The 14,735-nt window shown below is 41.2% G+C and overlaps 1 protein-coding gene across 1 annotated transcript; it reads left to right on the top strand.

Moving 5' to 3' along the window:
* The first annotated feature begins 912 nt into the window (after positions 1–912).
* LOC101754110 (CLP protease regulatory subunit CLPX1, mitochondrial) lies at positions 913–8,845 on the top strand. Its single transcript, XM_004952222.2, has 15 exons — positions 913–1,566; positions 1,988–2,049; positions 2,132–2,232; positions 2,785–2,864; positions 3,423–3,473; positions 4,325–4,399; positions 4,495–4,572; positions 5,277–5,333; positions 6,000–6,070; positions 6,153–6,252; positions 6,396–6,500; positions 7,094–7,156; positions 7,243–7,365; positions 7,926–8,081; positions 8,554–8,845. Exons 1-15 carry the CDS (start codon positions 1,081–1,083, stop codon positions 8,626–8,628), a joined length of 1,683 nt encoding a protein of 560 aa, XP_004952279.1. The 5' UTR covers positions 913–1,080; the 3' UTR covers positions 8,629–8,845.
* Positions 8,846–14,735: the final 5,890 nt, after the last annotated feature.

The raw sequence follows: 14,735 nt of genomic DNA, 5'->3' as shown, positions 1-14,735 counted from the left end.
CACTAGGTATCCAAACACCCCCTAAGGCGCTTAGGGACACCATAACTTCCCATTTTTTAATTAAGGAAAATATCCGATTTTAAACATTCATATGTGAATGTCTACAATCATAAAGAAACAAATCTGGCCACATAGCCGAAGATACACGGTACTTAGACTCGAAGTCTCAAACTGAGAAGGACATAAAACCAGAAAGAAAGAAAAGCTAGAAAGACTAAGGTTCAAACTTCTTCTATGCCCTTACTTCAACCTTGCTTTGGTCATTGTGCAGCAACAAACACCTTACATCCGATGTTTTCTTAGAAACTTTTGATGTACATGGTAAACCATGATCCCCAAAATGCCTGTAGCAGCAACCAACAGAGTTTTCAAGATGACGCCTCCATAGGGAGGTACCGGCATCACTAAGGCCACGATCGTCCAACCAACATGGTCAAAATTTTCACTTGGAAAGCTTGTCGGAGAGGAGGAAGAGGCGCAATAAATGACGGTTCCCTCACCAGCTCAAGAAATCGGAAACTCATCCCAACTGAACATATCACCATGCAAACCTCGCCAAGGGACATTTAAAGAAAATGTGATCCACGTTCTCCTGATTACCACAAAGACAACAACACAAACTGCTCTTCCAACCTTGTTTTTTAAGAAATACAAGTACGTGTCCCTTAATTAATTAAGCGTACCTACCATTCATCCATGGCTCTGAGCCTCTGACAGACAACTAACCCATCATCAGTTCCTATCTTTATCTTCTCGCGCTAATAATCTGATGACCCCAGTTTAATATTTTTTTGAGACGGACCCGAGCTTAAAATACTAGCACCACTCCTACCCGTCAATCGTCAGGCACTCATGCTAGCCCCGAAGCCGCCCCCACGGAAAGGGATAGGAACTACCAGCCCCACAAGCAAGAAACACCGGCGCCCCACTCGTCGAAGGTGGGCGAGACCCTCCCTGGCTTTGCGTCCCAAAAATCCACAGATATTTCCCCTCCGGTGGGGTGCTTCCATTCGCGATTCATCCCATCCCATTCCATTCCGGAGACCCTTACCTCCCTCCCCCGCACGAAACCCCCACTCCATGTCAGCCGCCGTCCGCTCCCGCGCCGCGGCGGCCGCACTCTCCGCCGCGCGCCGCATCCACGCGGGCCGCGCTGCGGAGCAGAAGCAGCAGGGCAGCGGCGTCCCGGGCGCGCTCCGCCGGCCGTGGACCCTCTTCCGGCGCCAGCAGCAGCAGAGCCATCTCCCCCGCGCCGCCGCCGCCGCTCCTCCCGCCCTGGACGCCGTCGCCGACCGCGGGGCCGGTGGCTCGGACGGCGGGGAGCCGCCGGAGATCTGGCGCCAGCCCGGGGAGGCCCCCGGCGAGCGCGCGGGCGCTGCGGCAGCCGTGGGGAGGATCGATTTGGTTAGGGTTGCGGGCCCCGGTGGGGAAGGGTTTGATGGCAAGGACGGGGCCGGGGAAACCGGGGGCTGGGGCGGCTCCAACCTGGGCCGACGGTTCCCCACGCCCAAGGAGATTTGCCGTGGCCTCGATAAGTTTGTCATCGGCCAGCAGCGGGCCAAGAAGGTGAAGCTTTCTCATACAAACTATTAGGAAATTTCGCGCCTGTTTTTTATCCAATTTGAGCCATCTACTACCTAGTACGTCCGATGCATGTGCTTGACCATTAATCTCTCGGAAATTCGTTTTGTATAATTTGCTACAAACATAGTCATTTGAAAGTATTTGGCATGACTAATCGACCAAAAACATTTCCATGTAAAAAATGGTAAATACTTCTGTGTGTATTAATGGTCAAAGTTTCTAAAGTTTGACTTGCATGTATCTGTTTGAGAACAGAGGGAGTATTATGCAATATGGATCACCAAATAGGCAAATAGGCAGTGAGTTGTTAATAAACTGTTTGTTCTTATGACATTTAGTGATAGTGAAACTCGGGTAATTTTCAGACTGTTTTATGAGTTCGTTTTCCTCTCTCTAAACGCAGGTGTTGTCTGTAGCAGTTTATAATCACTATAAAAGGATATATTGCGAGTCACTCTCCAGCAGGTAGGTATTGTACAAGCGTCAGGTTTCCAAGAGTTGGTGTGTAGCATGAGGTGGTTAATTGGACAGAACATGTGGGCTGCAGATCTGCTGGGAATTGTAGCGAAAGCGATTCTTGCATGAGCGACACTGACATGGTAGAGCTTGAGAAAAGCAACATCCTTGTCATGGGTCCGACGGGCTCGGGTACATGCTCTGACCCTTGAGTATCTTAATGTTGTATTTTGCCATCGTCTTGTACTGTTCATAAATGGAGACTGCATTGAAATTGGTCTCTACTTAAAAGTTAAAATTTAACTATACTGTTCAAGTGTTCATGCAGCCATGCTAACACTGTTTACTGGATAGTCAGTTGTAGATTTGTACAAACATCCATGTCTAAAACAAGCAACTATTGGGTGGTTATTATAACACTGCCTATTAGCCATGCAATCATGTATGTAATGTAAAGTGATATGCTATGTGTGGTAGAATTCCCAAGCATATCAAGTAATACATTTGATATTTTCTGAACATGATGTCTCATTTATTTGAATGTGAAACTGAGATTTCATCTTCTTAATCTCTTCTTTCTTGCAACTGGTACATTCTGTTTGGCTGAAACAAATATTCAGAGTATCCCTATTGAGCTTGAGCTTATCTCTATGTTTCATGTTAAGTACTGTATGCAATCATAATCTTGTGGTCCTTATGTTACGAATGTTTTACTTATTATTCTAAAATCTTTCCCAAAGTCAGGGAAAACATTGCTGGCAAAAACACTAGCAAGATTTGTGAACGTGCCCTTTGTTATAGCTGATGCAACAACTCTCACTCAGGTATGCTGAATTATGTTTATCAGTTCATTCACTTTGATCTTGCAATTACTCTAGTACAAGTATTTTGATCCTGCTACAATTTAAATAGCACATTATTAGAATTTTACTATTCTTAAGTTTCAGCTTGTTATCCTGTTTTGGCTGAAGCGACTAATATCCTGATATTCCAAACCATTGTGTATGCTCTTGTGAAGGTTTTTCTGTTCAGTTCATATTTTTATGATTTGTGGTCTAGTCTAGTTCCTTTTCCCACTGCAGTGTTGGAGTAAATTGTTTGTTCTACTGTTGATACTATTATTGCTATCTTTAAAAAAACCTATTATTGCTGTTTTTTTCCCTTCAACTGCTGATATTTTCATGGAGTAGATATTATGGCACAACATAGATTTTTTTAACTCCCTTTTCTTGCTTAAAATTCTTGAGTGCAGTCTGTAATGACTAATAAGTGTAATGCTTTACTTTGAGAATGTTGGTCTTGCCCCAGCTTGATACAACTGCTTGGGTTGCTGCTCTGAAGTTCAGCTTAGTTTGACTGTATTTTTTTTTTCATTTTTGTAGGCTGGATATGTTGGTGAGGATGTTGAATCTATTTTGTATAAGCTCCTAGCGGTACAACTCAACTCTCTGTTTATATGGTCCTTTCATTTTATTTTATCTGCATTGTGGTTGTTAACATGGAAAACAATCTGTTCTTCCTGTTTTGGTCTTGAAAGCTTTTTTGTATGCTAATAATAATTGAGTTCTAGAAGATTTAAGTACCTATCAGAACTAGAAGATGTGTTCTCAAGGGGAAATTAGCGAAGGCATTTATTTTAGGTAGCTTATAGCCAGCATAAGTCATTGCAAAGCTGAGCTCATATGCTGTTATGGGTGTTGGACCAGCCCTCCATGGGGATTAAGATGGTCAATTCCCTCCCTCATGTGAAGATATGATTAGACGAAGTTAGAGATTGTTCTCTTCTAGTTATGGTTTGTTGGGAGTAGATTAGATACCTTAGGAGTCAAGTAAACCTTTCTATGTATCAGTCAAAGGCAAGCATGAACCAATGATCTAGTTATTCCTTCAATGTTCGTCCCTCTCAGCTGTGATCTAGTCTTTCAGCCCTAGTACTAGCAGCCAATGCCACATGGCCATCCTCTTGTATGCAATATGTGAGGATCCTAAAATATATGAACTTTACATTTGTTTCCAAGCTAGGAAGACTTTAGGATACAAACAAAAATAGAAGTGAAGTCTGACTTATTTTTGTCGACCTAAGCTTGCCTAACTATCCTCTAATAGCTTAATTAACGTTATCAATAGTAGCTGAATGAAGTTATAAGAAGTATTTTGACTTATCATTCTTTCTTGGGCATGACCTGAATAGTTTACTAATTATGTTAGGAAAATAGGACAAAAGTTCATATTTTGTTTTCCAGTGCTGCTGCTAGACTTTTTACCTTTCTCTTTTGCACCTTAGGCTGCTGATTTTGACGTAGCTGCTGCTCAGCAAGGGATTGTATATATTGACGAAGTTGATAAAATAACAAAGAAGGTTTGCTCTTTGAATTATAAGTTCATTTATGCATTCGTCATATATCTTACCTTTTTTTTTATCTTTTTTACATTTCGGATTGTAATGCTTCGCAGGCTGAAAGCATCAATCTTAGCAGAGATGTTTCCGGTGAAGGTGTGCAACAAGCACTGTTAAAAATGCTTGAGGGAACGGTACATTTGTCAACCTTTGATATAAGTTCTTTAATTATTTATTATTTTGCGCTTCTCTTTTCGGAGAGATATTTTTTCGCAGTTTCTCAATATAGAGTCAACATCCAATGGATTGCCAGCCACATTAACATTGTTCTGTGCATAAATTGTGATATCTGGTCCATTGCAAAAACATTTGTCTGCTTTTAATCCTATATTGAGCATCAAGCTATATAGTATTTATACCATCTAGAACTCATTAACTTCCCATTTCCAGCATGTATGTAAGGGTTCCGGTATATGCATTTGTGACTTTTACAAAACACCGTGTTTCCAGCAAGTAAATCATTTGTTTATGAGCAGTGCAAAACGAACTGCAAATGTTGGATCATTATTAATATTAACTGATTAAAGAATAATTAACAGTAGTGCATTTAAGGAATTTGAGAGGGCATCCTTTTTAGCAGACGACAGATTTGTTAAGTTCCATGTTTCACTGCTGAAATTAGCTGTTCAAAACTTCAAATTCCTTTTTATTCTTTTTCCAAAGTTGTTAGGTTTGTAAGATTTTCCAGGTCCAATTTGTGATAGCGTCTTTTATTTTCAGAATGATATATATATATATATATATATATATATATATATATATATATATATATATATATATATGGCAAAATAATTTCTTACTTGCCTTCTTACAATTTATGTTTGTGCTGTCAAGATAGGTTGTTAGTGTTCCTGAGAAAGGCGCCAGAAGGCATCCAAGGGGTGACAATATCCAGGTATCCTTTTATATGATTTCGTTGTTGTTGGTATTTATCAGAAGTCAGGGTAATACTAGTATACTTCTTTATGGTTCCCTGCATCTGCTATGAGGATGAATATTCTCTGGCTCAGAATAATAGTGATCATTTCTGTGGTGCAAAAACATTTGGATGGTCTTATATTGTTGTTCTTATCACATGTGTAACCTGGGATCCAAAGCAGGGCATGCCTGATTTTTAGGATTACCTTTCCCCCTGAAAGCTAAAATAGGTATTTAGTATTTTTATAAAAAAAATTATGACAGTGAAGATGATGGAACATATGAGAACAATAGAGCATTAGAATTTGACATTTAATAATATTGCTGTTATGTCTTCTGATATTGATAATAGCATATCCGTTCGAGGTTTTGTTTAGTATTTTTCATGTCCTTTTCATCTACAACATTACTTATGATCTCTGGTCAACTTTAAAAAAGATTAGAAGACTTAAAGACTGAATTTTTTCCATGCCCCTTCTACTTTTATTAACATATTAAACACAACCATTTTTTTAATCCTAATGTACCTGTGATCTGTGAGCCAAAAGGCATATTTATTACTTGTTTTCATCAGTGTTCATTCAATAGCTAAACCAGCAAAAGTAAAACATTCAGACTGCTGTTCATTTGTCTTGCACTGCAGATTGATACAAAAAACATTCTCTTCATTTGTGGTGGTGCTTTTGTGGGCTTGGAGAAAACTATTTCGGAAAGGTTGTAGACATGGTCTTTTATGTTTTACAGTTGTGATATCACAAGGTTTGAATTTTCATGTTTCCCCTATAATTTTTTCTAGGAGACACGATTCTTCAATTGGTTTCCGGGCACAGGTTCGTTCAAATATGCGAACTGGTGGTGTCATAAATGCTGAAATCACATCTTCTCTACTCGAATCAGTGAGTAAAATTAAGGAACTAGTTCCATTTAGTATGCTCTACTGGCCGTTGGCCCCTTTCCAAGTAGTACAAATATAATTTTCTGTTCTGCTTTCACTCTAGACTCTGTAGTCTTTTAAACTATTCGGATGGCATTTCTGCAGGTTGAAAGTGGTGATCTCATTGCATATGGATTAATTCCAGAGTTTGTTGGTAGATTTCCAATTCTTGTTAGTCTATCCTCCCTCAGCGAAGATCAACTTGTTGAGGTAATTTTGTCATTCCTTTCTCACTTGCATGTAACAGGCCCATCTTCATTTTAGTATGGTTCTTTAGACAAGCCCCTATGTTTTGTTTGTTGCCCCGATTTCAATGCATCTGCGTTCTGTTTTGCCTTTATCACTGAGCATTTTTAATGAAGTAATTTATGCAGAGTTGATCAGTTGCATGGCTGAATTTATTCTTAGATTTGTGCCAGATGTGTCATAATCTGGAACATAAATCAGAATTGGCATGCATGCCACTTTTATTTTCCGGGTACTATGCAGAGGCCTTCTGTGATTACAGGCTAGTTTTAGCTATTATACATTGACTGTTACTTGTTACTTTGTTAGTTAGAGCCTGGTTGTCTTGTGACCACTGACCAGGAAGCATATGGATTTCCTTTTTTAAAAAATAACCATTTTGTACGACCATTATCCATTACACACTATCGTCTTAAAGGCATGCTTCTGCATATCATGAAGTTTTGCAAATGCAAATGTTATCTTCACATATTTGCTAAACACCCTTTGTTCCAGGTAGAACTGTAGAAGGCTTATATTTAATTTCATAGCTAATACAGCTGTGCTTCTCTCTGTAGGTTCTCACAGAGCCAAAGAATGCCCTTGGCAGGCAGTATACAAAGTTGTTTGAAATGAATGATGTGAGGATTTGTTTGAGACCCTGCTGCCTAACTTCTGTAATATTACCCCTTAATGCCTGTGTATTTATCTTGTGTTGTTACTTTAGGTCAAATTGCATTTTACGGAGAAGGCTTTGCGTCTTATTGCCAAAAGAGCAATAGTGAAGAATACTGGTGCTCGAGGTTTAAGGTCCATATTAGAAAGTATATTGACCGAAGCAATGTATGAGGTATATACTCTTTCGCTTCCCACCACAGCAATACTGACGTCCATTAATTGGGTTGGTACAACCTTTTTAGAATATTTGACGCAGCACCTTTCCAGACAGGCAATGCTTTGAGTACATATGACTTTGTAATTTTGTTCTAGCTTTTGTGGAACTGTCTCTTGAGGACTGCACCATAAAAACGGTGAAAAACTAAGAGCCTCTAACAATGCTGGTGGGTCATACAGAGCTATTACCAACAATGAACCTAAGGCTCTTTTCGAGAAAACAAACCTAAGGACCGACATGCGTAACCATACATATTACTATGGCGTAAAATCAGTTCTTGTCATTTTTCTTGATGCTAAATTGCCGCTATCCAATTAGGTACAGGGCTTAGTGGTAAACTATCAAATTAGACACCACATATTCACTGTATATAGGAAATTGGTGTATCCTTGCATTGAATTATATTCTTGGTGGTTGGATTGTAACATCGTGATGTTCAATTAGCTGAGAATATGTTGTTCCGTTGTACCATGAGTCCTGTTTTCCACTGCTCTAAAAAAATAATTTTCTAACAGATCCCAGAGACACGAACTGGACAAGACAAAATAGATGCTGTGGTTGTTGAAGAGTCTGTTGGATCTGCAAATCAACATGGAATCGGAGCAAAGATTCTTTGTGGTGAAGGAGCATTGGAGCTCTATCTGGCCAAGCATGATAATAAAGAATCAATGGTATTTGTTGTTTTCGTTAATTTCACAGCAATTGACTGCATCGTATGGTTGAAAGAAACTGAAAAGCCTGGCCATCTTACCAATTGGTTGTTAGGCATTTGGTGTTTTACAGCTGACTTCAGAGATTTTGACATAAGTTCATGTCTTACTATTTTCAATGATAGTCTAGAGGCATGTTGGACATTTTGGAGGCAGAGCATCTCCATAATCACTTCAAATATTAAGGAATGCCCATATCTGTGTTTCATTGGTCATGAAATACCTTTATGCATAGGGGTAGGAATGTGCATTGATACATGCAAAGAACAAAGTGGTTACTGTGCATGACAATTAGTGAAGTGACCAGGCATTGGGTGAAGGATGATTAACATGAATTTGTTTGTGTTGATCAAAACTACTCAGGTTTTAGCACTCCACGACCAATTGTTGCTTGATTGGTTTGCTATTCTTATGCTGCTTGTTATTTTTGCAGCATCAACAGCTGGAGAAATCGAATGGGGAATCTGAGATCGATGCAGAAGCCCCCTCTAGAGTGGCCAGCATGTAGGGTTCCTGACAACAGTAATTATGTATATAAATAACGGCCTTGTAATTGTAGCCAATTCAAATGTAAAGCCATGCTCATGAATTCATCATGTATAAGGTCGGCTCTGGGGTTGTAGTTTGTTATGTCGAATTGGTAACTGGAGCTTGATCCTTGAGACTTTACGTTCAAGAAAAGTAATGGGGATAGCTTAGCTTCTTTTGCCTGGCCCAGGCTCCCAGCATATGCATATCATGTTGCAGGTCTTCTAGGTTGGACAAACCTGGCTGCCCCTACCCAGTGCCCACCAGGGTTTCTCAATTCCTCCTACACGCAATGGACGATAGCAATGCCCTTTTCCGATTTTTATGTTGTGCCTCGTGCGACACCAGTTTGTACTGTGAGTGTTTCCGTGTTTCTGTATGGTTCATGTATTTTGTGTGTTTTTACGTCCACCGTATTTGTATATAGTTCGCGTAACTGTGCTCTTTGAATTATACTGTGCCGCACGGTCCTGACGAGGGATCCTGAGTAAGGCCGCCTTTAGCGTTGCTCCGGCTCCTCCTAAACGTGAAGTCGTTGGAGGAGTCAATTTTTTTCTTCTCCAGCTTCTCAGTAGAAAAAGGGCTCGACTCCTCTAGTGCTCTATGTGTGTTGTTGTTTTCGGCTTTTCTGGAGAAATCGGAGCACTACCAAAGGGCTCTAGGTTTCTGCAGCACGAGTTTGTTCCAGAGTGTTATTGTAAGCGTGTTATAGTGTTAGTGCAGGACAAAAAGATTAAGCAAACATCCCAGTAGCTTAATTACGTATTTCTGCACCATTGTAAGTACACAAATCTTGATAGTTACTCCAAGAAAATGTTTTCCTTGAAGCACAGCTGCACATGTCATCGAAAATTGAGAACACGTTACTTTATTTCATGAGATATAGTCCAATCTACTAGCATTTAAAGGACATAATTCGTCAAGTCCCAAGAATAGTGTGAACCTCACATGGCCCCCGTGGCAAAAACGAATCTTTAAATGGTATACAGCGACGACCTTGAATCCTCGATCCATCGAAATGATCCACATCTAGCAATACAAGGCTTACTTTTTTACATTTTATTACATTAACTCCCTTCAAATATAAACTTCGAAGTTTGGATAACCTCCTAAAGTATTTATTGGTTCAGTTTACCCCACAAACTATGCCATTAGATTCAATTTACTCTTAACATAATTTATCTTTTTGTGTCTCTCCATGCACAAGTGAAGTCTTAAATTCAAAATTTGCAAGATGATAGCAGACATAATAAGATATATTAGAAAAATATATCATGAATCTTTTATCATTATTTTGATAAGTATGATATTTAATAATAAAATTTATTCTTGAGATAAAAAATATATAAAAATAATGATAAAAATTCATAAAGTAATTTTTAATATAGATTATGATGTCCACCACCACCATGCAAATTCTCAAATTAAAATTCAACTTGTGTATGGAGAAACAAAAAGGAGGGGTAAGTTAATAACATAGTTTAGGGGTAAATTGAACCAAAATATAGTTTAGGGGTTACCTAGACTTTCACTGTACTTGAAGGAGTAATTTGAACTGTGACACCCGGCCCAATTTGGATGGCCCAGTGTGGCCCATTAGCGCAGGTGCGCATGTTTAGTACCACATTGCTAATTTAGCAAGGGTGGAGGCAACTTATAAGCCTTCGTCAACCAGCCATAGCACCTTCGGGTTAACCCTTTTACACGAAGCGAGGACGAAAGTGTAAGCAGGGTGCTATGTGTACGCGTGCCCGCCCCTCGGAAGGGTTGGGCGGTGCGGCTTTGGAGGACGGGGTGTTACAAATGGTATCAGAGCTGACCCTCGCGGTTGCGCGTACGGGTCAGTGTGCGGGCATATGGCGCATGGCGCGTGTGGGCCTGAGATGGGACACACGGCATGGCATATTGCGCCGGCACTGGACGTACGGTCGTGCGCTTAAAGGGAACGTTCCTGAACATTTTCCCATGCGTGGGTGAGTTGGACCGACGAGGACGTCGGGTTCTTTGAGGGGGGTGAATGTGACACCCGGCCCAATTTGGATGGCCCAGTGTGGCCCATTAGCGCAGGTGCGCATGTTTAGTACCACATTGCTAATTTAGCAAGGGTGGAGGCAATTTATAAGCCTTCGTCAACCAGCCATAGCACCTTCGGGTTAACCCTTTTACACGAAGCGAGGACGAAAGTGTAAGCAAGGTGCTATGTGTACGCGTGCCCGCCCCTCGGAAGGGTTGGGCGGTGCGGCTTTGGAGGACGGGGTGTTACATGAACTTTTTTCTTACATTAATAAAGGAGCGTAGGAAGTAATATGTTGGAAGCTCTTGAGCTTGCTGTAAATTAAAAAATTTATACCGCCACCCTATAGTAAGTCGTGCTCGCTCGCTAGAGTTCTTGACATTGCCCTCGTCAGAAGCTGCTCTGTCCTACTAGGGAGCTGTACCGCCACCAACGGTACACAAACTCGCGGAAGCGGACCCGATTGGATAGTTTACACATAACTCGATCTCACTCATCACCACTCACGAACGTCGATTGACAGAAATGATTGAAGATGAGTAATGAAACCAACCAGATTTCCGTGTGAGAAATCCAACTTCATGTATCCTCATAATAGTTTCTAGATCAGTAGCTATTATACAGTTCACATTCATACTACGATAACAGTACAATTTTATTTATTAGATCTCAGAATGTGAGAGTACAATTTGGTACATGCCCCTTGGGTTAAACCACATGAATAAAACCAACGTAACGGTAGCTAGCTTCTGGAAGCATCTCATCTTCATGATCATCTCCATAGGCAATCTTGAGCATAGCACTTCAACCCTCAGTCGTACCAACCGTCGTGGTTGTTGTCGAAATCGGACTCGTAACCTGCAACGAGCTGTCCCCAAGGATTGGGACATGTTCACGTCATCATCCATATGCAAGCTTTAAGTAGCTTAATACTACTGGTCAAAAATGTAGTCAAGGAATAGGCTCGGGTTTCCTATGCAGCAGCAAGCATAAATAATAAAAATCCATATCCATCATCCCAATCTCTCGACACATCGGGTACCACCTGCCTCGATAAGGTCCCTATCACCATCAACCTATCTTCGTACTAGGGTCGAGGCGAAGACTCTCTCGCTTCGCCTCACAACAACTACAACCAGATCCTAAAGGGAAATGGAGCAACTTCCCCTCTTCCTGACTGCAGTTGCGGCTCACAACACAAAAGTAGCTATAAGGGGAAGGTAGAGATATCCCAAAACAATGGAGAGTCGTCGCGACATAGGGTTGTCCATGACCGAGGATGCGGCTATACGTATAGTTTTAACTTTATAGCGTGTGTACACCTGTACCCATCTCGGAGTGAGACAACCGGGGATTAGCCGATTGAACATCACTTTGAGCGAAGAACCTAGGAGTTACGATACCATCCTGCATCCGGGCTCGGATGCGATCCCCCGCAGTGGACCACCTCGGAACTGTAATGCACTCTCACCGGGGCCAATCGCGGGCAAAAGCAAATAAGGGGGCAAAAGGTCAGCACCACTCCCCCGTACACTGATACTCTATCATACGATAGGTATGGTACAGCACTTGCCAGTCTCGAATCGGGCCTAGACCCACAATTCGGTGAGTGGCATGCACGTTTAACATATTACCGTGAAGCATGACGACCCACTCGGTTTTAGACCGAGGCGAGCTCCTAACTCCCAAAAGCGTATCCACAACGTGGTCCGCAACGGCACCCATAATAGGTATCAACACCAACTCCTATGCTCCTTAGCTGTGTACTCGCAACAAGTACCAAACAGGGAACGTCCAAGAACGGACCCTAAGCCCCCGATCCGAAGATTGGGTTGTGTAAAGCTCACCCCTGCCAAGTATCTAAAAATACCTTCTCCTGCCGGTTTTAACCCCACACACACCAAGAATCCTAATCACAATATCCCATACACATGCAAGCATCGCACATCACGTATATATGTAGCATAGTAGTAGGTCCAACAAGGATATAAGGTATAAAGAAGGTTATGCAAGGTTTATCATCATCATGCGAGGAAATAAAGCGCTAGCATACTAATTCAGCAATGCCTAATGGATATTCAAATCGAATAGGCATGAACCTAAGTAGTCTTCCTCCTCGTACTAGTCCTCGAATGGCTCTGGCTTCGGATTCAACTCCGAGTCTCCGGCAGCTCCTAATTATGCAATTACCATAATTACCAGATATCTAGTTGCAAAGTAAATTCAAAATAGACCTAAGAAGAACCAAACAAGAACAAAACCTAGTCTAACGCGTGCTGCATGATTTTAGAGAAATTATAAAACTAGTTTCATAATTTTTGGAATTAGAATGACTCAGTTATGACCTTTTGAATTTGAAAATATTTTTCGGTATTTTGATATGATAGGCGAAAATAGGAAACAAAGAAGTTAGCTGTTATCTGGCCGTAGGTCAACTGCAATCTGGATGCAAACTGCCACTAAGGTTCACAGGTAGCTTTGGAAGGTTTTTAGGCCGGTGGCTAAGCTGTCGTGGGGTGTTTCTGGTGTCTGTGGTAAAAACCGAAAGTTCCGACTTTGGAAAATCGGAAGTTGCGATTTGGGGTAACCGGATGTTTCGATTTTTAGCTCACTTAGGGAGGTCTCCCGAGAAGAACTTTGGATGCTCTGGACAGATCAAAACCGGATGTTCCGGTTTGGGAACTGGAAGCTCCAATTTTCTACGGGTAGATCTCTCCCCTTGGGGGGATCTCCTGGGAAAGACCTTGGGATGGTCCTGGGAAGTTAGGGTTCACTATTCATGGGTTTGGAGTTTGCTTGGTTGGGTTCAACCGTGTCGGGCTTTTCGTACAGTAATCAAGGAGTATATACTCAATCGAGGATGTTTAGGCTGCCCTAAGCTAACGTCCATGTCTAGGGCCACATGCTACGGTCAAGTATGGCTCTGATACTAATTGTAATGAATCGGATTTCCGTAAGGAGAAATCCGACTTCCTGTATCTTCGTGGTAATCCCTAGATCAGTAGCTATCACATATATAACTCATTTCAGTATAAATATCACATCCATACCACGATAATAGTACAATTTTATTTATTAGATCCCAGAATGTGAGAGTACGATTTGGTACATGCCCCTTAGGCTAAACCACATGAATAAAACCAACGCAGCGGTAGCTAGCTTCTGGAAGCATCTCCATCTTCACAATCATCTCCACAGGCATTCTTGAGCATAGCACTTCAACCCTCAGTCATACCAACCATCGTGGTTGTTGTCGAAGTTCGTGTGGCAGAATTGCCTAAATTAGACTAGCTTAAGTGTGCTAACCATCATCTTAATGGTTAATCTGGTCACACGCACTTAAAATCGTGTAATCCGACAGTCTGTCGGGTCAAGCCCGATTCAACCACTGAATACCTCGATCGAAACAACATGCAACAAGTCTCACATGAAGATGAGCGCAGATGATACAACATGGTATTTCAGTTTACAAATATAGAGTTCCCATCTTAATTCACAAACCGAGTTCAAAATTCATAACAGATTACAAGCCAGAGTTCTTAAATAAAATACAGTGGAAGTCTAAATGATAGAGCGCGAATAATGATACATGATGACATGAGTAGCCTGCCAACATGTCATCCAATACGAGACCACCTCAAGGCAAGGTCGGAGACCACTCAACTGACCACCCTTCAGGTAAAGGACGGCCATCCCAAGGTTGACCAGCAACCAACTCTATCATTTATTCACTTAGACCTGAAAGTAAACAACAAAACAAGATTGAGTATACTAATACTCAACAAGACTTACCTAATTATGGTATATACTTAGCAGACTCCTAATATGAAAAGCTTTTGGCTGAGAGGTTTGTTTTGCCAAAAAGTAACTAAGAGTGCATCATTACTTTCAAGTTTTAGCATCCAATTTAAAGTTGAGCTAACCATTCTTCATGAGCAACATTTTCAAAACTTTTCAGTGTGGAAAAACAATTCATTAGATAACAACATCAACATCATTTTGCATTTCCTTTCATTCTACTTCTTACTACATGTGACACGATGATCAAGGTTCTCTTAACTAAGAGCGGTGGC

The sequence above is a fragment of the Setaria italica genome, chromosome I (genome assembly GCF_000263155.2).
Source record: "Setaria italica strain Yugu1 chromosome I, Setaria_italica_v2.0, whole genome shotgun sequence".
In the NCBI taxonomy this organism is placed as follows: domain Eukaryota; kingdom Viridiplantae; phylum Streptophyta; class Magnoliopsida; order Poales; family Poaceae; genus Setaria; species Setaria italica.
This window is presented reverse-complemented; position numbering and strand designations above follow the sequence as displayed.